The 27,724-nt window shown below is 40.7% G+C and overlaps 1 protein-coding gene across 1 annotated transcript in view; it reads left to right on the top strand.

Moving 5' to 3' along the window:
* The first annotated feature begins 256 nt into the window (after positions 1 to 256).
* The window catches only part of LOC146370442 (TSC22 domain family protein 1-like), a 38,092-nt gene continuing 10,624 nt past the window's right edge, over positions 257 to 27,724 (top strand). The window contains exon 1 of the mRNA XM_084954761.1: positions 257 to 3,603. Within this exon, the coding sequence (XP_084810887.1) occupies positions 992 to 3,603 (2,612 nt within the window). The 5' untranslated portion in view covers positions 257 to 991. The remainder of the gene's footprint in view (positions 3,604 to 27,724) is intronic.

Genomic DNA, 27,724 nt, shown 5'->3' with positions numbered 1-27,724 from the left:
AAAAACTCAAAATTAAATAAACTTTTAAAGTAATGAGAAACTACAAAACTATAATGACTCCATACTGATTTCCTCTGGTTCAAAAAGACCAACAAAATCTATTGTGATGGCCCTAAACTGGTTTTCGGAGGGAGCGGCTGGGCTCGGCACTTTCCGGCACGCTTCGGGGATATTGACGTGAGCTCGTGGCCGCCTCTCCCAGACTGCTTTATGTCTGGCAGCAGCGGCCATGCGCGGTCGCCATATTACTGCACACCCCTCCCCTCCGGCCCCGTCACAGACAGCGCAGACCACGGCAGCGGTGCGGGAGGCTCCATACTGAACGACACTACCGCCGGGGCGGACCAGTGATACAGCAAAACCCAAACGAGGACCCAGAGGAATGGATTTAACCCGTGTACGGCGCTTTTACTAGAAGTGTTTCGCCTTTTAAAGCTTCTAACTGCGGATTAAAGGTGGCTCGCTTTCACTTCGTTTCCTCTTGTTAAAAGAATAAGAATAAAAAACCCAGCAGTTTAAGCAGCCGAGTTTGTGTTTAGCTAGCCGGTGATGGAGAGTGGCAGCTAGCTAGCTTTTAATATAACGCTAACTTACTCAGCAGCTTTTTTGCCCGCTTTTTGTGTTCATTGCAGCGTGGCGTCTTTTTCTCTTCAACAAAACATACAGAAATGTTAGCTTGTGTTTAATAAAGGCGCAGACGGACAGCTCTGGTAGTTAACCGGCGAACTGGCATCAGCTGACGCTAGCGGCCACTAGCTTCTTTTGCCTCGCTAGGATAACGCCGAAGCGAGTGAAAGAAGACAAGGGTGTAAATATCGGCACAACTTTTGCCTCATATCTGCGCACTTCGTTGAAATATCTATTGTTTTTTTCTGGATAATTTTTTTGGTCGTTTGTCTGTTGAGCGTAGTTTTGTCAAAACGGCGCCTTTAACGAGCTGCAGCCTTATTGCATACTGTCAGAGACCAACTACCGCCCGGATCTTCTCGAAATGCATCATCCGGACCCTGCAGGAGACTCTGGCAGTGTTAGAAAGATGGCGCACCAGGCTGTCTTTCACAGAAGGGGGAGCAACACTGGCAGCGGGAGCGGCCCCGGGCTGTCAACATCAGCTAACCCGGTGGTTAATAACAGCCACGTACCAGGCGATGACTACCCGCCCTCCCTGTTGATTCAGCCTCCTGCTGGCTCATCCTCCCCGGGTCCCCATCATCCTCCTCCCCCCCACAGCCTAAATCTGCTCTCCCAGCCCCAGCCCACACAGTCCACTGGAGCTCAGATAAAAAAGAAGAGTGGTTTCCAGATCACAAGTGTGACTCCAGCACAGGTATCTGTTAGTACCAATAACAGCATTGCAGAGGATACTGAGAGCTACGACGACCTGGATGAGTCCCACACTGAGGATCTGTCATCTTCTGAGATTCTGGATGTGTCCCTCTCCCGAGCTAATGATGTAGTTGGAGCAGAGAGAAGCTCCTCAGAGGAGACGTTGAATAATTTCCATGAGGCGGAGACCCCTGGAGCGGTCTCTCCTAATCAGCCTTCACACCCCCACACCTTGAACCAGGCACAGAAGCAACACAGTGGAGCCATGGTGAATGGGACTGTACACCATCAACATCCTCCACATCCTAACCATGCCCAGGTCTACCCTCTGTCCTCTGGCTCCGGGAGCACCGCGTCTGGTCTCACCTCTGGAGCTTTACCTTGTGTCACCCAGAAAATGCCTTCTAATATGGGCGGCCCTCAAGAGAGAGTTTCCCAGGCTGCTCCTTCAAGTATCCCCACTCAGCCTACGGGGACTGCAGTCCCGGGATCTATCCCTGGAATGCACAGCTCTGCTGCTGGCAATACAGTTAGCATAGTTAATCCCCAGACCAGCAGTGTTAGTAATGTGAATATGTTGAGCTCTGCCAACGTGCCTGTGAGAGGGGGGATCAGCACGAGTGCTAGCACTAGCAGTGGCGGCTATCCCCTCAATGTGATGAGCAGCAGTGGAGGGAGTGGAGGAGGAGAAAGTGCTGCTGCTCCAGCGGGGAGCAACCCTATGGCCCCCACTAGCATGATCCAGCAACACCAAAACTTAAACTCCAACATTGCTATGACTGCTACAACTACTGTTGCTGTGAGTGCCTCTGGAGGCGTAGGGCTCCCCAGCGGGCTCCATGGAAGAGTTGGATCAGCTGTGCAGCAGCCTGTGAGTGCAACTGCTACAGCTGCGACCACAGCTCCTGTATCATCTGCTCCTGTGGCCCCTGTGGTGGCCACCACCACAAGCTCTCGCTTTAGAGTGGTGAAGCTGGACTCTAACTCTGAGCCCTTCAAAAAGGGCAGATGGACTTGCACTGATTTCTATGATAAGGAGACCCCAGCTCCTGCCCCCACTTCTTCTTCTGATCCTGGGTCCCACAGCATACGGCAGTTTGTCTCTGAGAGCTTTGCTGGGGGGTCGGAGAGAGAAAGCACAAGTGGGAGTTCTGTGAGTAGTACTATGAGTACATTGAGCCATTATGTCGAGAATGTGTGCAGTGGAGATGTTGGTGGACCACAGCATGCACAGGATTACAACTCCCCTCCTCAGGGCTTTCAAGGAATCCTCCCCAGCGGTTTAAGCATGGGAGTATCTCACACCCAACCCCAACAGCATGATAAAACTAATGCGGCCCCCTCGGCACCTACAAACGTTCATCAGCCTCCATCCATGCCGAGCCACCAGACCACCATGGGACTCACTACTGTGCCCCAGCAGCAGCTCACTTATGCCCAGGCAGTTGCTAATCAGCCCCCAGTAGGTGTTCAGCAGCAGAAGATGGGTTATGCCACCCTACCACAACAGCCAGCTGCTGCCCCCCAAGCACACACGATGTCGATGAGGCCACCTGAGTACACACAGCCGCAGCAAAGCATCCCTCATTCTGCTGCTGCTTCCCAGCCTTTGTCCAACCAAGCTGGATCCACATCTGCTGGGATGGCTAACGGAGCCTGCCATATGATGGGAGGTCCTCAGCAGCCCCACTCTCTTCAGTCTACCACCTCTAGTATGCCCTCTCATGTCGGGGTAGCTGGTGTTGGCCAGCAGCCTCAGAGCCATCCAGGCCATTTGGATTGCCAGCAGCAAAAGCCGCAGTCACTCCCAACACAAATTCAAAACCAAGGGCTGAGCACCCAGCTGCCAACAGCGGCCCACCAGAGCCAGGCGTCTGCACCAAGTGTGCCTCCCCCCAACCCTCAGAGCGATCACCAGGCCCAACCCCAAGCTCACAACACTGGGAATACCGCTCGGATGCCCCCGCAGGGAGTTCCCCATAGCCAGCCGTCTTCTGTGAGCTTGACCCATGACCACAGCAGTGCCCAGGCCCTGGCTCACGCTGCACAGGCCAGCGCCCTGTATGCCAGTCTGCCGAGCTTCACCACCACTCAGCTGCAAGATGCCCAGCGGCTGCTCCTCCAGCATCAGTCGGGTTTGTTGGGGCTGCCCAAGCTGTCTGGAGGAGAGACTGGATCCAACACTGGCCATGGTCAGGAAACTGAGGGCAACGCTGCCACCGCCAGTGCCTTAACAGCACCAGCTGGTCTCAAGACTGTAGATGGAGAAGAGGATGGGTAAGAGACTTCATTTTTACACTTTTCTCACTTTTCTTATATTTGTTTGATTATCTGTAAACAGTTTATGGCTTTCTTTTTGTTGTTTTTTTTTGTTGGTTTTTTTTGGTATTAAAAAAAAGGTTTTGTGTGATGGTACTCAGCATTTTAAGTCTGTTTGAAGCTGAATGAGTTCACTGTTTAATGTTGCAGCTGTGAGGGAAGAAAAGTGTTGTTGTTATCCTAGATCACCAGCCGACAGAGGCCAAGCTGCTGCACTCTCTCTGTCCTCTGTCAGTGGGATACAGCGCAGGGCTCAGCTGGATGTGACGTTTCTTGTCTTTATCAAGTGGCTGCAGTGATTCAACATTTTACCTCACCCGCCCGCCTGCTTGAAATCCCGGCTGTCTGCCTTACAGGGCACATTTTCTGCTGGGCGCACAGTTCCCTGTAGAGACTCTCAGCACATTTTGTTGTTGAAAAGCAGAAATTACAGTAGCAGTTGTCGATGACTTAATGAGCAATAGAATAAGACAGGTATGAAATAAACTGACAGCCATTGTCAATTTTGTTTTGTAGTCAAAGCAAGTCTTGAAATGCTCTTTCTGCTTTAGGAAAGAAACAAGAGTTGCCAGGTTGCTTATTCACATGAAAATGAAGGCACATGGCTCCTTTTTTCCTCAGTGAAAGCTTATTGATTTCATTAAGAGCCTCTCTCTCTCTCTCTCTCTCTCTCTCTCTCTCTCTCTCTCTCTCTGCTACTGGCAAACTTGAAATCCTTTGGAAATTCCTCACAAGAAGTTTTAAGAACATATTTTGAGGTTAGACAGGAATTTTAATCACCGTGCAGCACGAGGGACTTGCTTTCATTTCCGTCACCCCTAACAATCTGAAGTCTTATGAATATGTTGGTGTTACTGTCACCTTTGCCCTCATAGCTTTAGGGATGTTTAGCATACCTGAGTCTCAGTCAGCGCTTAGCGAAGTGATGCCAGGTACAGCTGGGAATGTGGAGGGCAACATGGAAGTTTATGTTAGTTAGTTTTTTTTTTGGGGGGGGGGGTTGCCTTTATGGGTCAGCTGGGTAGATACTAAAGGGTGACTTGTTTTTTGTCACATGATGTTTAACTCTGAGGAATTTGAAATCTATGTGGGATCAGGTGGATTATTGTCTTTGATCAGCACTCAAACCAAAGCCCTGCTTACAGATTATATCTGTGAATTATGCTCATTCTATCTAGTTTACCTGCTATCAGTGGTAGTGGTAATATTTTGAATTGGAATGGTCCTGGTAACTAATTTCCTGGATCAGACTCTGTTTTCTTACTTTTAGACTAGTCAGTCTGCACCATACAGCTGCTTGTGTGGCTAACATTAACAGTGCTAGGACAAGCTACCTTCTGTGCTCTCAAACACCTGTGCATAGTGTAAATAAACATGTCTTCGGTCAGGTGGTTTTAAGCCAGTTTTCTTTGATGCGGCCTACATTTTGCAGATGAAAATAAAACAGAACTGTGCTGGTTTGCAGGGCTGTTACCTGCCCTGTCTAACATTGTGCTTCTTTACAACTAAAGTGAGACAAAGAGTGGGTCCAGGACGCTGGGCCCGGCAATCGACAGGTAACTTGGCAACAACTTTAACCCAACAGATAACCGGCACTATACATTAATGCAACATGAGAAATTAGTTTAACTTAAGGCTGTTTGATTATGGCAAAATAATGATTATGGCAAAAATAATAATAATCCGAATTGTTGGTTAAGCTTAGTTATTTAACATGCTGCTTGTTATTGTCAGTAATTTCAACACTGTACAGTTACAGAAAACAGACTTTTTACAGCAAGTTTCCTTGAAGATGGGGGGGGAAAAAGAATAAAAGATATGAGCTTGGTAGGAGACATGAGGTCTGAGAGAGTTTCAGACCTGGGCTAACAGGTGTTTTTGACTTTAAAGCCTGTGTAACAAGGTTAGCTGCCACAAAGAAGCCCATGCATCAGCTTAGCTACCTCGCACAGCTCAAGAGGCCTTCATGGTAGCTACAAGGTGAGACCTGGTGACGGAGGCAGCTACAGGCAACTGATGATAATCGTTTCACTTATACACAAATGAAAACGTTGCAGTATTTCTTTTCCCCCACATAGTTTCGTTTTCATGGCTCCTCCCTAAAAGCTCAAAAGTGGTGGTGTGAAAATGAATGCAAAAGTAATTTCGAAATCCAATGATTATTGTTTTTTAATTTATAGTATTTCTGCTGCAAATTACTGAAGGCAGCAGCTTTTAATAATCTAAGCAATTATTTGTGCACAAATAATTGTGAACTTGAGGTTTTTTTTTTTTTTATTATTACTGATATCTCTGCCTCTCTTTGATGTTCACTGACAAAAGTAATGCACTTCCGTGACTGCATAACAGGCATACTTCAAGAAAGGTATTTCCCTTGTGATTCTAAATTTGGACTTGTGCAGACAAAGCACAGTAAATTAATCTATTAATCACAAACTGCTATGTAAAGTTACGTTAAATGACAACCCTCTTGGGTTAAAATAAAACTTAATTTAAAAGCATCACTTATTACCAAGACAAAAAATGCACAGCTGTTGTGATCAACTGCATGGTTTTTAAATTAATGAATAATCAAGATTACAATAATGACCACAATGATTGAGCAGCCTTGCCACCAGTGCAACACGGCTGTCCACCTAAAGAAAAATGGTTGCATGGTCAGTATTACAGGAGGTAGATATCTTAGCTGGACTTTTGAGAAAGGTTGCCCCAAGATATAGAGCCTCTACAAAAGGCCTTATGCAGATGAATTAGTGACATGATACTTGAAAATGTCTTTTGGCAACAAGAAATTAAGTTCTGTTTTGGAACATAAATAGAGTGGTAACAAGAGTAAGCACTGTGGAAGCTGACCTTATTCTTAGCATTTCAACTTCATTCTCAAAATAGAATTTTAAATTTATGCTGAGTTTTAAACAACAACGAAACACTTGATGTGGTCTCAGTGGTCATTTGGGGAAAAATGGGCTGTCAGAAGTGCCCTTTGTTAAACTGCAATCAAAAGAGGAACTGACCACATGTCAGATAACATAGGAACTGCTTTGCTCATTGGTCTGGCTTAACATTGTGGCATCGTGCCCTTCTGTGTGTTTTGGACACACAGTTTTGAAACACTTATGTTTTTAACAGTCACTAACAGTTCCTGCCCACTGTTATTGAATTGTTGCCCTAACGCTAGGGCAACAACAGAGGAATGACTGTTCTAACTTTAAATTTCTGCTGAAACATTATGGTAATTTTGTGCAGAGGCTGTCACTGAGATGTTTTTTCTTAGCTTTCTCTGTCTGGTAGAAATATGTGTACAAGTATGTTGTGAACAGGGAATCTGTGAGCTGTATTTGGGGTTGTACAGTTCCTGTGGTCTTCTCTGTGACTGTCGATGACCATATTTTCAGTTTTTGTTATGTGGGATGACCCTGTCCTCACAAACCCCTCCGGAGCCAAAGCTAACAGTTAGGTGTCCTCAGAGTGCCAGTTCATCTGTCTGCATGTGTCTCTTTGAATGAGGGAGCTTGTCTGTTGTACATATTCTGGGTCTGTCCTGCGAGTTATTAATGAGGTGTGTGTGTGTGTGTGTGTGTGTGTGTGTGTGTGTGTGTGTGTGTGTGTGCGTGTGTGTGTGTGTGTGTGGATGCCACTGCTGGGGTTTACTGGCAGCTAATAGTGATTAAAAATAGAATGTCAAATGTTCCTGTGTGCAGAATGTTAAGTAAAACCTGGCATGCTCCCAAGCTCATGGCTCGTCCTGTATGTGAGGAAGTGGTTTCGTGAGGTGAGACTTCACATTTGTGTGTATTTGAGTCTTGTGACCAGAGGTTTTGTAGACTGGCAAGCTGTAAAAGTTTGGTCAGAAGTGGTGTGGAAAAAGTGTTAGCCCCCTTCCTGATTATTATTATTATTATTATTAATTAATTTATTTATTTTTTTGCAGGGGGGATGTTTATCACACTTGAATATTTCAGATCCTCAAACAGATTGAAATATTAGACAAAGATAGCACAAGTATAAATGCAGTTTTTTTTTTTTTTGTTGTTGTTGTTTTTTTAAATGAAGGTGTTTATTATTAAGGGGAAAACAAAAATCCAATCCTACATGTGGAAAAATAACTGGTTGTGATAAGTGGCAATGAGTTTTTTACAGCGCTGTAGAGAATTTTTGCAGAATTGTTGTAATTCAGCCACATTGGAGAGTTTTTGAGCATGAAATGCCTTTTTAAGGTCATGCCACAGCATCTCAAGATTTTCCAAAGTCTTCATTTTATTTATTTTTTTTAAACCATTCAGAGTTGGACTTGTTGGTTTGTTTTGGATCTTTGTCCTGCTGCAGAAAACAAGTGCGCTTCAGCTTGAGGTCACGAACACATGGCCAGACATTGTCCTTCGGAATGTTTTTGTAGACAGCAGACTACAGCAAGTCTTACAGGTCCTGAGGTGGCAAAACAGCCCCAGACCATCACACTACCACCACCATATTTTACTGTTGATATGATGTTCCTTTTCTGAAATGCTCTTACTTTTATGCCAGATATAATGGTACACACACCTTCCAAAAAGTTCAACTTTTGTCTTGTCAGTCCAGAATTATTTTCCCAAGTCTTGGCGATAATCAAGATGTTTTCTGGCAGGCAATCACTTTTTCACACCACTGTAACACAATTTTTTGTTGTTTTTGTTTTAGCTTTAATGAGGCAATTCATCAATTACACTTTGCTCTACTTTAGCCTCCTTTTTATTTATTTGTTTTATTTTCTTGCTTTTTTGAGATTAAAATGGTCAGTTTATTAACTATTATTGGCATTCCTCTTGTGCCTTCCCCACTGGGAAATGAGAATCCCATCAATGCCTGGATATACAGTTTATCGACTTGCTTTGATCGACTTGCTCTCAACATGTCTGCCTCTTTTTCCCTCTCAATTGCCCCATATCTCTGCGCGTCTGTGGATGCAACCATCAAAATGAAAAGGCAAGTTATATTTCTTGAAGACAGAGATTATTTTATGGTCAATTGTACCAGTCTCTGTTAGCTAGAATTTGTGATAGAGGTATCCCTGTCTGTGTAGTTTGGCATATGCAACCTACATATTCTACCAGCCAGGCCAGAATGTTTTGAGAATCTAGAAGTGCCAAGTTTGGTCCTCATTGTCTAGAAAGGTGCTTTTTCTCTCAGGCAGTGAATGTGGGTGAAATTTTGTCCTGTAACATAAAGTTGGTGGGGGACTAATACTTGGGTCTGTACTAGGTTCCCTGCCAAGGCTGCAAAGCTTTAGGGATTGTTATAATGTCAAATGTTAAGGTCAATGTCTCTTTTGGTTTTAGAATGATTAACATCTGTGGGGAAGCTTTCATTGCACTTACGGTAATGATGTACACAAGTGTATGTCAAGTGGAGTAGTGTTAATCTTCACTTAACCTGTCTGCTTCTCTATTATGCTAACAGTGAGCAAAGCAGAGGAGACAAATTAGTGTGACACCATAACACAGGAGAAGCACAAAAAAAGACACACACACACTAGTGCTAGTTTTTTTTTTTTTTTTTTTTAATATTTCTACTTTCTCATTGAGAATGCAGGGTTTGTTTTGTTTGTTTGTTTGTTTTTAATATATAAACACACTAATACATGTTGCGTCTAGCTAACGGGTAGATGATGATGATGATGATGATGATGATAATCATCACATGTTATAGTAATGTTGCAATAAGTTTCCCAGCAAGTCAAATGTAAGAAGAGTGACGTCATTAGGGTTGGGACTTTTCGTTCATGTCTATCTATTCACTAGATCCTTGCAGTGTTTAAAGATGGACATAGCTGCTGCGATGCCACCTGTTGTTTTCTTAAGTCCTATTTTGAAACCTTAAAACTTTCCCAAAATTACAAGAATGCGACAGTTGGTTCAGTTTGTGACCTAAGGTAAATGCAGATTGTCATTGAAAGACAGCTAAACTTTAACCTACAGTTTTAAGTAGGGAAGGATCCGCATTGGATATTCATATCAGCATGTTAATAAATAATGAGACGTTAACCAGTGCCGGTGGTTGATGTTTATCTGCAACATTATTTTTCTACCTACATGTTCAGATAATGCAAAGCATAGAGAAAGCATTTCTTTCTCTTTAAAGATTCTTCTTTGTGTTGGCAGTTGGCTTCAGTATGTTCACTGAATTTCACTGTCAGTGCATCCTTAATTTTGTGGTGACGTCTTTGGAGATTCTGCAAATTCTGATGTTATTCCACATGCTTGGTTTATTTATTTAAATGGAGTAGTAGGGATTCATTTTATTTTGTTATTTTATTTTATTTTTTTTAAGGTTGATAGCAACACTTGTGATATTTGGGCTATGAAAAGATATTTGCTAGAGGTATGAAAAGTTTTGGATTGAAGAGGGGGAAAAATGAGACCTCTTATGAATCCAGCAAGTGAGGTAACTTGTATATTTATATTCTTGCTAGCTTTGGCTAGCAAGAATATAAATATATAAGCTAAAGCTAGTTTAATATTTAACTAGCTTTAGCGAGCAAGAATTAGCTTTTGTTAAATTTATTATGGCCCAACAAACTCAGTCCACTCTATAATAATGCACCCACTGTGGAATTAGGCAGCAGTGTAACTTTTTTCTCTATAATGAGGAAACAAAATAATAATAGATGGAGCTGTTTGTCATGAAGGTTAGCCTATTGTCCCCGTGTGAGCATGTTCAGGTTGGGAGGGCAGTTTTCTCAGATGAAAGGCACACTAAAAACACAATCCATTACCATCCATTACAGGCCATTAGTTTTCCCACCACACTCTTAAGTGAAACAGTCCTGTTTATTGATGAAAAAACAAACCATCAGCAAGAACGGGGCAGACACAAACAAAATCAATGACGCATCTGAGCAGAGAACACCAGCAAAGCAGAAGACTAAGACAGCAAACTGCGCTGAGAGGTTTCTGCTAACTTCTGGTCCCCCCTGAACAATCTTAGTGTTCAGTTTCCTTCTGCCATTCATACTTTCACCTCCCGGTTAAAAAGTGATCGTAAATACTCAGCGAGACCTCCCTCTCGCTGCCTCTGTTGCTCATACACAGCATGTTGTTGCTCTGTTGTTTTCTGGTGCTCTCTGGCTCGGTCTGTATGTGTGGTAGGATTGAGGGAGGTGTCAGCAGCATAACACACAACAATTGCTGTTTACTTGTAGTGAAACACTTTAGTGCTATATAAAGAGAGCACAGCTGAACGTTACAGCAGTTTTGGGCCATTTGTTGTGACGGCACTTTGTCATGGAGATTGTTCTAACTGCTCAAAAAAATGTGATACCTGCCCAGGTTTTGGCCCCTGTGTGGATTTTTCAGATTTGAGTGATATTTTCACTGTGTATTACAGCCTGATAATAACAAGGAAATAGTGGGGTAATACAGTGTAATTCATAATAATTACAAAAACTTGGTACCAACAGTGATTATAGCTTGAATACTTGAATACGATTGGACTGAAATTAATGTAAATATGGCAGTGTGGGAACATGTGATCAAAAGTTTGTATTATGGTCTGTTTGGTTTTTTTTTAAGGTTCTGGTGGTTTCACATTGTATCGCTACTACTAGTAATGAAGTTTTTATTTAAGCAAATGCTTATTTAGGTTTAGAGTCACACTTTTTTTCCCCCTGTCATGAGTGTATGACTTATAGTGGCATGAAAGTGCTTTATAAGTGGACAAAAATACCACCAGACAACCAAAACCATAAATAATGGCTCTTTGGCTTTGTTAACAGTATTTTTCAAAGGGCCATAGAGTTGTCCTTAACAGGCTGCCTGTAATACTAAGAATAATGCAAAAACTTTTTCTGTAGCATCTTGCTAAATCAGTGCTAATTTAAATAAGTCTATATTTAAAAAAAATAATAATAATAATGATAAAAAACGGTCCAAAATATATCAAATTAATGAAAAATAAAATGTCCAAGCAATGAGTAAGGAAAGGAAAGAGTAAAAATTTAAGGTGTTTCTAAAACTTAACAGTCGATCAACATTCCTACCCGCATCTATGACCATGAGCTTTGGCTGAGGGAAAAAATGGGTTTGTGGAAGCAGACGGTGGAAATGAGCTTCCTCTGAAAGGTGGCTGGACTCTTCCTTAGAGATGGGGCGAAGGTCGAAGTACAAATGCTGCTACTCCACATTGAAAGGAGCCAGTTAAGGGGTTCGAGTATCTGATTAGAGAGCCTCCTGGACACCTCTTAGACACCTCCTAGGTGAGATGTTTCAGGCATGTCCTAGTGGAAAGAGGCTAAGACCTAGGACCCTCTGGAGAGATTGTCTCTTGGCTAGCTTGGGAATGTCTTGGTGTCCCCCTGCATAAGGTGGAGGTGGTGGCCAGGGAGATGCCTAGACCCCTCGCAGCGCCCTCTGCCGCTGGGACCCTAGCTCTGTTAAGCAGCTAATTTTGCTAATCTTATAAGAGGAGGTTTGTTCCACAGCAGTCTGGCTAAAACAATAAAAGCACATTTTGCCCTTTGTTTTAAGCCTGGATGAAACCTGTAACAGTTATTGATTCTCTGATCTGACAGGTCTGGGGGGCTTAGGCTTTTATATCTAATGAAAGAGGTTTTCAGTTATATTGTTCTAAAGAATTGGTTTGACCTTTACAATATTTCTAGTTTGTACAAAGCAAAACTGAACTAGGCTTTTGATCCATTTTGAAACTGATAAATACCTTGTTTGTGAGAAGGTTGCTGTGGTTTGGTTATTAGTTGTCCAAGGTGAGGAGTGACGCTATCAGAAACATAATTGGGACCAGTTACAAGGATTATCAGTAAGATGTTAAAAGTCGGACTGCTTAATGTGAATGAGGCCTCTTGGATTTAAAGTTTGCTGTAAAAACTAACCTGTGGTGAGGAAAATCACCTGTAAGCCTTGTGTAACACATCGTCGTTTCCTCACCTGTGGGACGAGTTGACCCCCAGTGAGAGCACAGTGATAGACAAAACAACCCAAAATGAGACGGGCCTTCTTTGAACTGAGAACAAGACAAACTGCAGATGCAGCTCCTCGTTTGGTCACAAGTTATTTTGGTACCTCTAGTCTCTTTTCTTTATCCTCCATTTGCCTTCACTGGTCTTGAATGTTGAATGCTGTTAACAGGCTGCTATGCTGCCTGTCTAGCTATTATTATGTCCAACATGCTGTTCAGTAGTATAAATTTTAATAATGTGCAGATAATAGTTTGTTTCAAAAAGTTTTATGTCCTGTGTGACAGATAGCTGTGGATCATTAACTTTTAAATTAATGATTATGTATTCATGTAGTCAACTTTACTTTTGACTTGTGTAAGTTTACAGATGTAACAGTTTGAGAAAATATGTTCCCTACTTTTGAAGCATAAGCAATCAGGCAGTCTGTAAGCAAAGGAATTTACTAAATAAAGATCCACAGGTGATATGTAGGTGGTTGAAATTTCAGCTAAAGATGTAGACCCTGAATCTAAAGAACAAAGGACTGGATAAAACGAAGGAGTCAGGTAAGACTTGGATCAAATGGATCATTTTAGTTATCCCCAAAATAGAAATAGGATTCTTGCCAAATATCACTCTATTTGGATATTGACTTCTTGAGTATGTGTTTTTGGTTTTCCTCCCTGTTGCTACTTTGATGTTAGATGTATCTGCTTTTTTTTTTCTTTTTAAAAGAAATACAAAACCCAGAGTCACAGGAGTAAATCCTAAAACCCAGATTGGCATGTATCTACTTCTGGTAGGCGCTTGCAGTTGGGTGAATTATAAGTTAAGTGCAGCATAAAATGCGTAACTAAAGGGTATACCTTGTGCAGTGGCAGTTAAACTTTAGAGATCAGTAAAAGTGAGTTGGGTGAGATTATCTTGCATAACAAAAATGTTCAGGTATCATAAACATTTTTCCCACAGAGTTTATTCTCTGTATTAATCCAAGAATATGAAAAAATCCTATCGAGGGAACCCAGGAATTGCCATACTTCATTTAATAAAATCTGTGAATAGTGTCCCATAGTTATCTATCATGCTTCTGCAACTGAAGGGGAAAAAACCCATCATACAGCAAGAGCTTAGAAGCAAATTTCAATGCAGAAAACGCACAAAAGAAAAAAGATTGCTTTGTAATTGTTACAATCCTAAACAAAGAGAGATTTCTTCTGTAAAACCCCACCAGAACATCTGGACACTAGGTCTGTTAAGTCAGTGCCAATAATAAATGAAAATCGAATCGATGAAAGGCAGCAGTGAGCGACTCTGCTCAGTTTGGTTCCATCTGGTCCCGTCTGCTGTGTCCTCAGTAGTCTGAACCAGCTCCAGTAGACCTGACTAACTTGCGTCAGGTCAGCTCAGGTCACTTCCGCTGTGTGCTGTGAATTTTAGGGATCTCGTTGATCTCCCCACAATGAGCAACAGGCACGACACGCACACACCGGCTCCCTGCACTGCCAGGGGGAAGATTACATTCAAAACAGCAGCAGCAGAGATAGCCATCATGCTGCCAACCAGCCCACATTCCCCTAAGCTTTCACACTTTGAAACACACTATACACTTGTTTGGACCAACAATAGCTCCCTTTTTTTAAAAAAAAAAAAAAAAAAAAAGCCTGCCTCATTCATTTTAGTATGACCACTGTGTTAGCTCAGCAGTGGTTTCAGCAGAAAAGTGTATTTTTTTTTTTTTTTTTTTTTTTTTGCCAAAAAAGTCTAACCCATTTTAACTTGTTCAGCAGAGCAAAGCGCCGTGCTAGGTTGGCTGTTAAAGATTTGAAATGTACGTTCACAGATGCTGATTGAACACCACTTCAGGGATGCAGCTGGTTCTCAGAGGCTCTGCTTTGGTTTAAGTTGTATAGGTGGTGGTGATGCTTGTGGATGGAGTACTTGAACATTTTCCAGATAAATTTTACAAATTTTTTTTTTTCATGCTGTTTTTGACCATTATGATTACCATAGTTTTAAATGAAAGCTGGCAAAACCTCTTGTATTTCTGGAGGTGACTACACACACCATGAGCTCAGTTGTCGCACAGACGTATGTGCCTTTTCCTGTTACTTTGGGCCATTCAGTGAACAAAATCCGGTTTCATCCTGACTGAACTAAACCCCAGGATGAGAAATATTCGTTTTCTTGGTAATGTTATGTATTGTTTAACTAACACAAGTTAGATTTTGTTTTACAAACAAGAGCAGGATTCATCACTACATATTGATGTCGACGTGGTATTGTTATTATCTAAATGTGTACATTGTTGGGGGAAATTGTGCCAGAGACGCTGTGTTGTTACAGTTATTTGTTTGAAAAGTTTATTGTATTAAAACATGGAGGAAAAGGGGGATTAACATACAAACACAAAATCTCCTGCTGCGAACAGCATGCGTGACACATTTTTTTTGGGTGTATGCATAAGTTTTAAAATGCTGTTGATTTCATCTTCAGTCACGCATTTTTATTTTTAGGCTTTAGTGGGCTGCCACTGTCATCCCCCCTAAACATGCAGGCAATGTGCTGAATCATGGCCGGCATTCCTGTGGCCAGAGCACTGTCCAGTCAGCTGCAGGAGTTTAACACACACACATTCACACACATGTAGAAGCAAAAATGCAGTGCATGACTTTGCTATAGGTGTAAGGATTGCTGCCTCTTTGTACTCCATGTGTTTCATAGTGTTTGTTCTGCTTCTGTCATTATGTCTCTGTTCGCTCTTAGCCCAACAGCACAGCTACCAAAGGTCATCCCAGGATAACGGAGACATAGTTATTGATAGTTGTGAGGCTTTTGTTTTTTCTCCATCGATTGATGCTCTCATCATTCCTGCAGACTATTTTCAAGTCATTTTCTATAGTGTTGCTGGATCCTATGAGATATGTGAAGTTCTCTGTTATTGTGAATGTAAAACTATGATATTGTAACAACCCAATCTTATCACAATGTATCGAGAAAATGTGGGGAAAAAAACCCTACAACAAATAATAGCAATGATGCTATCATATAACAAATTAAAATGGAGGTGGTCTGTAAACACCAAAGTAACAATTATACAACTACTAACGATATCTGGTGTAATTAGTGAAGCTGTATCAGGATTTCATTTTTGAAAAGTCATGACATCTAAATGGTGTTGTATCCTGTGTAGAGAAAAGACAAGTTGGGTGTTAATCACTACATTTATCACTTGATTGTCATCGCGGGCGTGCCCAGCTCATTGATATTTAAATGTTTCTGCCCATGCTAGTCAGCACCAACAGTTGTTATTATTTTAAATTGTTCTAAAGGAATGACTAAGCATGCTTGGAAAAACAAGTGTTAATTTGGTTTTTTTAAGTATCAGTGAAAGACATTTGCAAGAGCTGCTGTGGTGTTGTTACTACAAGTTTTAATGGGTAGTAGAAGTTATCTGCCACTAACTGGGGCTGCAGGTTCGACGGACAGTACCACTCGTCTCTCCTGTGATACAAATGAGCGAGGTTAAAGATAGCTGTAAGAAGTAACAATTCTGCAATATGATGTCGAAAATATTTTATTTCTGCTGTGTCCAGGGTAAACTGACATCACAATGTGACTGAAGCCTTGTGAAACACATTCATGTAATATTTGTGTGGCCAGTGCTTAACTTTGTCCATTTGACTGTGTGTTTTTGAATGTTTTGTGAGCATTTTGTTACCTTTTGGACTGTTTAAATAACTACTGAAGTAGTAGCAGGAACAGCCTTAATATTGTTATCGTGACAGAACAATGATAGATAATCAGTTTGCTGTTATGAGAAAATCTGCAAACGTTTTAGGTTTTTGGAGGTTTGAAGTAGAGCTATGTCACTTTAAATGGGCCTGTTGTGCTTTTCTGTATTTTGTCATATATTTATGTTACAATGGTGGGTGTTACTATTAAACATGGTCACTATGTGCAAGAAATTATTTTGGACTTGTTTGAACTCTTGGTTTAAGGCAGTTGCCACAAGTTGAAAAAGGATGGACGCCAGCAGAGAAATGTTTTAAGAATCCTATTAATTGGAAATGAGTTAAAATAAAAGGGTTATCTATAAATACCAAAGCTAAACAGTGTTGGGTTATCTCAGGCTAGTGCAGTTTGATACTTTGTCTGCTTGGCTGTGGTGATGTGAGAGTTTCAGTCAGTCAGGGTGCTTTCCCATAGGCTTCAATATTCATTCACTCTGGCTTTGTGTGAGCTAATCCCTTTCTCTATGCTCTGTAGCTGAATGAGGAAGGCTGCTGGAGCCCCCCCCCCCCAAAAAAAATAGTCCTGGCAGCTGCTTCTCTTATTAGCATGAGTAAAGCACTGAGATACTTCTCTGTGTCCTGTACTTCAGTGTCTGTACCAAACCGTTTCCCATATAATACTTGGGTATCAGCAAATATTTATATGTAATACTTTTTACTTGTGCGTCTGTGTTGACATGCACTTGGATGCATACACTTAATAACAAAAAACCAAGAGTTTATTTTGAACTTCAGATGTCTTTAGACTAGAGTGACTGTTTGTTTGGTTTATTTTATTTATTTATTTATTTTTTGCTCATAGTTTAACTTTTGACAGCTACTGGCACGGTTTCTGACTAGACTGTGTCTCTGTGTGCAGTTTTGAGCTCTGTAAACAGTGCTGTACTACCCCCTGCTGGTTAACAAGCAGTGACTGCCAACAGACACCAGGATCATTGGGTGCAGACTAGGACTGTCAAGGGATGGTTTGAATGCTGCTTCTAGTCCTGAAAGAAGCACATTTAAACCTAAGAGTCCTAAATACGTTCTTCTTTCAGTCCTCTTTTTCAGGCACGCTAGCTGTCCTGCTGGGAGGGAAAAGCAATGCAGTAGAGCTATAAATTCATAACCTGTAAAACATAATTTATTCTTTTTTAATTCCTCAGCACATGCAGGATGGCCAAATTTTGAGCAAACAGAGGTTGTTTTTGTTTTAAAGACCAGTTTTCCAAACTGTGATCAACTTTTCCCCTCGTTACAGTAAAAAATGTTCCGTTTAACCTGCCTGGGTCCAGGAATGGTTCTTGTTTTTGAGTTTCATAGCCCATTTACTTTTATATTTTCTTCATTCATTTAATGCTTTTTTATTATTATTAATATGTTTAATGTCTCTTTAACAGCACTTTTTCAAGAGTACTTGTTATTCATTACATATTAAATGTATGGATTACCACTTTCAGAAGAGCAGGTGTGGATGACAGAAAATCATAGCACTTTGTTTTTTCCAGAAAGTAGATTAAAGAGTTTAATTTAACAAATCTCAACTCTGCTGTTAGATGAAAGGTGTGAGGAAAGCTCTGTAAAGTCAGATGATTGAGGAGCACTGCAGTTTTTTCCTTAAAAGAAGGAAGAAGTAAAGCATGTTCATGTCATTTTTCTTTCCTTTTCTTTTCCTTTGGATATTTGACATGTATTTTAAATCCACAAGAAAAACAAGGAAAAAAAATTAGTCCTGGTGACTTTTCTTTGTGGGAACCAGATTTTTATTTATTTATTTTAATTTGCAGGGAAAGCTCTGGCACTGGGGTGACTGAAGACAATGAGTGGTGAAATGTGAGAAATGCACACCTTTACTGCACGGTTGCTTTAATGCTTTAAGGTGTGATTAGACTTGATGAAAAGTAGGGTTGGCTGTGAAAACGGTACACTAATATTTTCTCACAGTGCCTGTAAGTACTTGAGCAAATTATATGGGGCCTAATATAAACAGTTGGTAGACATTCGTTGTTAATATACTCACCTGGTTAATATTATGTGTTCATGCTAAATGAATGATAGGTGTTTGAAGTGAATATAGGTGACCTTCCCATGTAGACCGGACTGAAAAGATAATGAGCAGTTATCTGTTTGAGATCACAGGCTTGCGTTTGTATTGTCCTGTTAACTGTAGTAGAGGCTGTTACAAGGGCAGGCGGAGGCAGGTCTACGTTAGGGAACAAATCCTGAGATGTTAACTTATTACAGATATTTTATTTGTATTTTCATTTAGTTATAATTGGAAAGCAGAGGCTGCTTCAAAGAGAAATGTTAATATAGTTAATATAATAAGTCTCTAAGTCTCATAATCTGCGAAATTATTATTTTTCAGCAGCCAAGAGCTCATATTATTCTTCATTAGGTGTTGGTTCAAGACATGGTCTAAGCCAGGACCATAAACTTTTCCTTCATTAATCTTTTTTTTTTTTGTCTGGAAATAGGCTTAGTATATGTGTGGGGAAACTTGCTGAGAGTTTAGTTTAAACCAATTTATCAGCATCATTTGACTAGGTTTATACATAAACTAATTTATAATGAAGAAAAAATGCCTCAGACCTACGGTGTATCACAATCTAAATTGCATCAGAATGTCTTTATGGCAGTTTTTTTTTCTTTTCTATAATTTGCCTGTGAAACCTTGATACTCATTAAAGCAAAACGTCTCAGTTTAATTCTAAAGGTATCAAAGAAACCTTTCAGTTTTGTTTTTTTAATGTCAGAGAAGGTTTGTTTTTGAGAATGGTGAACTTCAGCTCACAAGTCAGTTTACGAGAAGCCAAATTTGAATTGTTTCTCTGAGGAGCAATTCACCATAAAGATGTGTACAGTGTGGAGTGTGCTGAATTAGAGAAAGTTTGGCTGCAGGAATGTACCAGCAGATGGCAGAGTGCACAAGTTAATACCTCCTGGTCACCCTCAAACGGGCAGTTGCATTAGAATTATAGCCTCGCCTTGCTGGTCTGTGACAGTCAACAGTTATTTATTTTATTTCATATTTGTAAAATGGGAGGAAATGGTGAAGCAAAGAGAAATTAATTTCCTTTTAGGCTCAATGCTCAGAACACTCTTGAATGAACAAATGCCTGTTACAGCTTCTTATCAAATTCTTTATGCTGTTATAACTGTGTTAGGGAAATGTAATGTAATAGGCTGGAAGGCTAGGAACTGTAGGAATAGGGTATTTTTGTCACAGTCACTTATGGTGTGCCTCGTAGTGTAATTGTAAATAAATTGTTAGTATCAACTTGTTAAGATCAAAGTCTAATATGAGGGCAGTGTGTTGGTTCATCTTTCGATGTTTGCTGCTGATTTTACTAAAAACTTCCCAAATATCACACGGATGTATCTTTTTACATATGAAAGCATCCTACTGAGCTCATCCGCAGGTTAGGAAGTCCAGCTCAAGTGAGGCAGAAAATGAGTCCTTGGCTCCTTTTAGAGCACTTCTTCACACACTTTTTCCACTTCAAAAAGGCTAGAAATGTTCAAAGCTCACACTACAACAGCTTTTTATTAACGAGGAACAAAGAATTCAATTTTAGTCAAGTAAATATCAGCATGGTGACTTGAACAAAAATGTAATGACACTCATAATAAGATGAATTGTAATCGCATGCATGATGAAGGGCAGAAATTGGACTAGTTGTTTAAAGAGTCATCCTCCAGAAGTGGTTTGTTTATGCCACCTGTGTGCCAACATAGTCTTTCCTACAGATGCATTATGGGAGCTGAGACGCTTCAACATGCTGTAGTGATATGAAATTTTCAGGTCACAGGCAGAAGGACAGAGGAGGCAGAAATGAGAGAAATGATGAGATCCTGGTGTTTTCAGGCCAGTTTTCTCAAGGAGTTACAGGAGAAAAGTTGAATTGCATCCTGGTTGTCGCCGCAGGATGGTGCTGATGTTTTATTGTCATTTTTTGATTTTACAGTTAAAGCTAAAGCTCTCACTGGTAAATCAGACAGTATTTTATGAATCATCTTTTTGATAGTTTTGCAGTCAAGCAGCTACCCAGACTCACTTATCTGATCCTCATGTTGACAAGCTACAAACAGTATATGTACCAACCAATATATGGCAGCGCCAACTAGTTTCATCATCACTAGCTGGCACTGTTGAGCTGTAATTAGTCGGAGAATACTTCTCATAGTTATCACATGACTTAGCTCTGTCTCTGTAGCTATGCTTGAACATTTATATTCGTTAACCTTTTGAGAGGAAGCTGGATACAAAAGCAGAAATATCCAGATAAGGGTCGTCTTAGTGAAAGTGGCGTGACAGAGCTTGCAGGAAACAACATTTTGTTGTTTGGTTTGTCATTAAGCCGCGCTTATGATAGCTCTGCTGTCGTCAGGGGTTTAGGTGCGGTGACGATGGCGCTATCGTTGGCTAATCCACTCAGTGCTCCGTCCTCGTGTCTTCACTTGTAATCTTACATGAGTACAAAGAGGAAACTGGGTCAGGGATTGGAGCTTAACATTTCCAGTTATTGATCTGCTGCTCCTCTTCTATCAGCTGATGCTAGGTAAAGAAAAACTGAATAGCAACATTTTGTTTCCCTTACATTACAAAAAAGAAAGAAACAGATACAAAGACACATTTTTGTATCATTGTGTTTTTGTTGGTAGGCATTTGTTGTTCTGAAGAAGCCTAAGAGATTTGGAAAGACCAAAGCATTATTGATCTTAGTGCACCCAATTTCCTCAGTGATCCATCACTGATCAATTCTGCTGCTCCCTGAACCTTCAGTGTTTATATTTGTATTTCCACAGCTCAAATTAGTTTGCAGGTAGCAGCAAAAGGGGGGATGGGAGAGAAGCAACAATATGTAGAAGGCAAACCAAATTAATCAAAAGGAAATGCTTAGGATACTTTCTTTGATAGGTGATGGTGAGATAAAACAGTAGGCAACACAGAAGTATTGCACTTGTGATGTGAACTAAAAGCCTTGCTCTTAGCAAATGTTTCAGGATTTTGCATTTTTTTTCAAGATGCATTACAGATGGGGAAAGTTAACTTTAGGAAATACTGAAAAGTGTGCAGTGGAGATGCTAATCTGAATAGCTTTACTTGATTATTGATAATTTTATCCTACCGTTAAGCTGTTGGTTTGAAAAAGCCCTAACCTTTTTAAGGGGCTTGCGCTTTATTTATAGTACTGCATTAAATTTGTGGCGTAGGTCTATACACTTTACCATAACCCCATGCACCTTCCCAGAAATGTGTCTACACAGACCTCAGGCAACAGATTGATCTGTTTGGTAATAATACACAGTGTAAACTCACCATATTGATCAACACAAAGTCATACTTCTGTGAACTAAATGTAACAGGCTGTAATTATATCTAGCTTGCTTGTTACATTATAGAAATAGATAATAATCTGGCAGTGTTCATATGAGGCTTTTCTCATTCTCACAGCTTTGAAAATCGCTGTATAGACTCAGAGCTCAATATTCCTCAGGCATTGTGTAGGTTGACTGTGAGGGTTGATGTTACCAAGAGATGACGTCTAAAACTTTGATTGTTGCACTAGCCAGCTGACCACTGCTGCAGTCTTTTCCTTAAAAGATGATGATATCACAGCTCAGAAAAAACCCTCAACATCAGGTCTGGTGGTGGAAAAGTGAAAATGGGGACACAAAATTATCATGGAGGTTATCATTTTATTTCCTGTTTTCTCCCAGCTATTGTAGCATCTCCCACTCTGTCGTCTGAGAATGTCTGAACTCCTGCATTAATCGTATTGCTCAATTAACATATGCAATATCTCTCGTAGTGCAAACAGGAAGTGCATCTTAAATGTTCTCGATGTGAGAAGCTATAATTGTGCATAAAGAGTACAGCGTGTGCTTTTTAGTAGCATGGTGTCATTAGTTTTTGTTCTGTTACATCCTATTAGCTGCTGGCTATTCATTAGAATAATGCCCATCCCTAGGAGAGACCATTGTTTAATGCACATCATCAGTTCTAAAATAGAAACACATGACTGTGCTGATGCCGCTGGCCAAAAAGAATTTCAGTACCGCTGCTTCTGCCCACTGGTTTCCCTGATTTGGCTGAGAAACCTGTTGAATATGGAGGGAAATTTGTTGAGATGTAGAGCAGGGCATGAGAGGTGCAGATGACTCAGTCAGACTTGTGTGTCTGTATGAGAATAACAGCCTCCCACCAGCCAACACAAACACACTTATAACACCTTGTGATAGCTTTTAAAGTGGTGACTCTGTAGCAGGTGTGAGTTGTAAAGGTTTGTAACCCAGACATCAGTGTGACTCAGTTTTCCACCCTCACAGACGCTTAAGGATTTGATTTTTGGGAGGTTAAAAAAACCCCTCATATATATATATATATATATCCTCATATTATATTTTAATGCAGTTTGTAGTGCAGATTTTCAGCCTGTTCCCTCATAGCATTAAAAATTAACAGAAAGAAACACTGAAACTGAAGGCAGAGAAACCCACAAACAAGCAGCATCTGAAAGTGGCTGATCTAAAGGTCTGGCAGAGCATCTTCAGGGTGAAAACACAGCATTTGGCAGGTTCCTATAATGAAAATTGGGTGACTATGTGTAAAAATAGCTGTAATCGCAAAACCCTTTGAGTTAAAGCTGATTTAAAATTCACTGTGGTGGTGCACAAATTACAAAAATCACATTTTTGATACTTTCTCTTTGTTTTACTTTCTTTGTCATTCATGAACGATCTCTGCACTGGAATTGCTTGAAACTGAGGCTGCAGAGAAGAACATGGCCTGCAGTTGTAGATGGTGGAATTAAGAGTTCACCTGCAGGATGAGGAATCGACTGCAAAGCAGTTTTTTACCATCAGTTATCATCATAAATTATACTGTTTACTACTTTACTGGAAAAGCGTGGGTGACCCTCCTTTGGCATGTAAATGCAGGGCTCTTTTTCCAACTGCCACCACAAATACAATGCGCCTGTGTGGGGTAACGGTGCTGATATAGCTGTGATAGGTCAATATCAGTTGATTTATTGATCAGTCACTTTACAGGACCATTACAGATGTCAGAAATATTTTTTTTTTAGTTTCTTTTAATTAAATTTATCACACAACTTATAAAGTTACCAGTCATTAAAATCAATCCTGTGTAGAGGCCCATAGTATCAGTGCATCATTTGGACATGTTTACAGCCTTTTTCTCCTCCCCTTTTATTGCTGATGTGAGCATCATTTCTGTCCTCTGATGTCTGGACAGAGCACTGTGTTTTCTTTGGCTGCTAATCCTTTTAATGCCAGGTTTCACTCCGCATTATTCAAACCTGCTGCTCACAAACCATCACAGGTTACGTAACTGTGTGTGTGTGTGTGTGTGTGTGTGTGTGTGTGTGTGTGTGTAAAAGAATTGTTTTATTCGTAAGAACTGACTTTGGTGCAAGCCTGATTTAAACTGTGCTATATGCGTGTTGTGTTGTGGCAAGAGACTTCAGGCAAAAACACAGTCGGTTTTTATTCATAATGAATTATGAAGTACTGGTTTATTTTGCTTTTATAACATGTATTCTTTTAGACTAGTGGAAAAATAATGGCTTAAATACATCATCTAGTATTTATTTTCTTGTTCTTTGTCTATTGGATATTCATGCAAATTTAAGCCTGTTGCATATTTAAACAGAAAAGAAAAAAAATTGTAGTAAATTGAAGGCAACATGCTAGCCACCAAGCTGCCCCACATTGCACCATATTAATGACTAACCCGTGTTGTGGGATCATCTCAGACTTTCTCTTGGCTGAGATTTGGTCCATTTTCAATGTCCTCTCCCTGCCATGTGATGGCATGTGTCTCTGCTGATTAGGGACTTTAACTTTAGTGAGAAAAACGTTTTACTTTTACAAATCTTCTCTTTTTCTGGTTTGCATCACCTTTTCACAGTTTCACTACTGCTTGCCAAATGTTTGCAGACAATTCAGCATCTAACCTGTAATCCATGGGTAGCTGATCACTGATGTGCCATGCGAAAACATCTTTTTAACCTCAGTAAACACTTCGCTGTTGAGTTTATTGGCTTAATCACTCATTTTTGATCATATAAATTTTTTTTTTTTCAAGTTTTTTGTTTTTTGGTCATGCCGTGTTTCAAAATGGAGGATTATCAGTGGTGGTAAACCCCACCCTGATAACTTGTGGTTGTCTGCTCATTAGCACCCACCCTTCCTCGTCACATCTATTCCTCGCAAAAATGCTCAACTTAAGGCTTCAAAAAGAGACTTCAGAAACAGTGGCTGATGTCCGTGGTATCTCTGTCCATTTTCTATGTGGTCTATAACTAAACCTCACGAGTCATCTTTGTCATGGATGTCTGGATGTTAATGTTGCAGACCATTTATAATTTTCAGTCATTTGTTTGGGAACTGAAGGACATAGGTACTGACATCATACTTAATGAGCAGGTTTGGTGGCAGTAAAGGTGACATTGTACAATTCAATTTGCTTAGCTAAAAGGTCATTGCAAATATAAGTCGTCAAACTGAATATTCTCATGGTTGATTTATATTTGAAACGTGCATTCGTTTGTGCCTCTCTCCCTTCTCGCCGTATGACTCAGTGAGAGTACTAATGCAGAGGCGGTGGATCTAGGCCATTCCAGTCCCCATGTTTCTGGCCGACTCTCTCCCTCCTCCTTTGCCTCTCCCCTCATGTGTGACTTTTAATTTAGAGTGAGGACTGAGGACTTGCTGCTGTCAGCCCAAATGTTCGAAAAGCCCATCCCTCTGTCACGTATGGATGCCAAAATGACCACTCATCATTCCTCCCTGCTTCTCTGACTGACTCACTCAGTAGCTCTCTGTCATTCTCCATAGTCAGGGTGTCACAGTGGAAAAACCACTGCCAGGACTTACTGGTAAAGTCTGTGTGTGCTCCCCACTATCAAACTACAGCACAGCCAAAAGCCTTTACAATTCAACAATTCAATGGGCCTCTTTTCTCATCACTGGGACGTGCCAGGTCCTTTCTTTTTTTTTTTTTTTTTAAAAAAAAAACATTTACAGTTTACATTTTCCCCTCAGACATGGCAGAACTGGCTGCCATGTTTAAAAAAAAAAAAAAAAAAAAAAGAAAGAAAGAAAAAAGAGTGAATTAAACCAGAAACTGTATATTTATTAGGGATAGACAAACAAATTAGAAGTAATTAAGGAGACAGATAACATCAGAATAAAATTACTCATATTAAATTTTAGCTACATCAAAAGCATGTTATGACAGGAACCTGCAAATATGTCATTCCAACTTATTCATGTATAGCTTACTGTGAAATCTGGTGTAATGGTGGCATTAATTTTTCTCCATACAACATTATTGTTGTTCTATTTTTCTTGTGCTTACTTGTTTTTTTTCTTCTATGTTTTCTTTTGTGCCGTTCGCTTGTCAGAGTCTATAGGTGAAATTTAACGTGTGGCTAAATCTGGCACTTTTTAAAAATGTGGTGTGGCTTTGTGAGAATTTCTCCCCCACCCAAAGGATTTCAGTCTAAAAAGCACCCACTGAGATAAACGTTGAGTCTGTGGTCAATCAGAAAGTTACTCTGAGATGATGATATGAGGATGATGACTGCATGTTGGAAGTACCCAACTTTTGAAGCTAATCATCATATCTGCGAAATTAAGCAACAGAGGTCACCTCAGGTCTATGGGAAGTCTGGTTTCTGATGGTTCAAAATAAGAAGCAAATGCATGATAACCCAGCAGTGCATCTGCTTCTGTGTAGTTAAACTTTTTGCATGTGTTTAGGCTGCAGAAAGGTGCAGGTCACCTGTGTGCTCAGTTACTAGCAAGTATGGAGTAATTGTTTGTCTTACTAGCCTCAGAAGGGAAATGTGTGTTCATATGTACTGTAAAAGGGGGCCCTTTCTTTAATAAGTATTCCTCATTTTTAAGTTTTAATTATTTTCTCTAAATAAATAAAAATCTGTCCACTGGAAATATAGTTGAATATAAAACATTAACTCAAAAACTAAAAAATTAGTCCTTCAACACACCCCATGAGCTGCCCAGAAGTCATGTGGTACTGATTCATATCCCCTGGATTGTGCTCATCCTTTACCTGTTGTTTCTTGGCGGGCTGTCTCTAAGCCAGCAGAGGCCCTGTGAGTACATGTTGTGTTTTCTATCTGTGGAAAGCACTAAGCCATCTTAAAGCTGCCATCCAATGAGATATGACAAGATAAGACCCTAAAGCACAGGGTCTCTGGTCTGTCACACAACGGGCTGGCATATGTACTCGTAAAAGGACAAAGACATGATTTGGTTTGAAGTGGCAAGTTAAGTAACCAGTGTCAGGAATGCTCTTACCGTCTTTGACGGGAAACCCTAAAATCCTGTTGACTTTGAGTTCAAGGGAATTTTGTAGCATTATTAATCTCTGTCACTAAAGGTTAAAGGACTGATTTGTAATTCTTGAGACCAAAAAATGCTACAAACTGAGACTCCGCGTAATCTTTTTTAAGATCTGTTTTATTTTTTATTTTTTTGCATATGTCTCAGGCTATAGAGACCACAGGAGCAGGGAACTCATTGGTCCACATGCTAATCTGCGGTGATGGTTTATGTAACTCCTAGTATCACATGATCACACGTCACCACCGGCTCAGTAACTGGCTGTATTCAGTAAATCACTCACTAGTCAGCCATTCAAACACAAATGAGTGACCGAGGAAAAAACATAAGGAGCTCATGTACAGTCATAACCTGGCACGCTGCCTTTTATTCACTGTCCAGCTACAGCTGCGTCTTTTGCTGTGATCTAGCACGCTGAATTTAATAAGGCACGAGTGGTGTGTTTTTTGTTTTTTTTGTGTTTGTTTTTTAAAACAAAACAAAACAAAAAACCCCACACTAAACAAAGAAGGTCAGGGACACACTGCTGCTGCGCTTACTCTGGAGTGTATATGCTGCTGCTGACGGACGGCTCCATGAGAGTGCGGGGGATACGAGTGCAAGGCCATGACGAGATGGCAATGAAGCTTTTGTTCTGGGAGCTGGAGCAGCATCTCAAAAGGTAAAATGAAAACAGGGAACCCCCACCGCCATCACCACCTCACCCCCTTCCCTAAAGGGGTCTGTATACGGTAGCTGTGAATAGACCAGTCACTACAGTAGCTGCACACAAAAGGCTGCATGGCTATATTGTCCTTTGGTTCAGTCATGCAGGGCTTCAGGGGTGCATTAGCACTGCATGTTCTTTTAATTCACGTGTAGCAGATAAACTGTAGGGAGTGTTTGATGTATAGTAAATGTGCAGATGGCGAGTAGACGATACACTGTGTAGTCCATGTGTGCTGCTTACTCATATCTTCTGGTGGGGCGAGTAATTAAAACC

Source organism: Perissodus microlepis, chromosome 16 (assembly GCF_051167445.1).
Source record: "Perissodus microlepis isolate ML-2025 ecotype Zambia chromosome 16, ASM5116744v1, whole genome shotgun sequence".
Lineage (NCBI taxonomy): Eukaryota > Metazoa > Chordata > Actinopteri > Cichliformes > Cichlidae > Perissodus > Perissodus microlepis.
The sequence above is the reverse complement of the archived record's forward strand: the minus strand, read 5'-3'. Positions and strand labels throughout refer to the sequence as shown.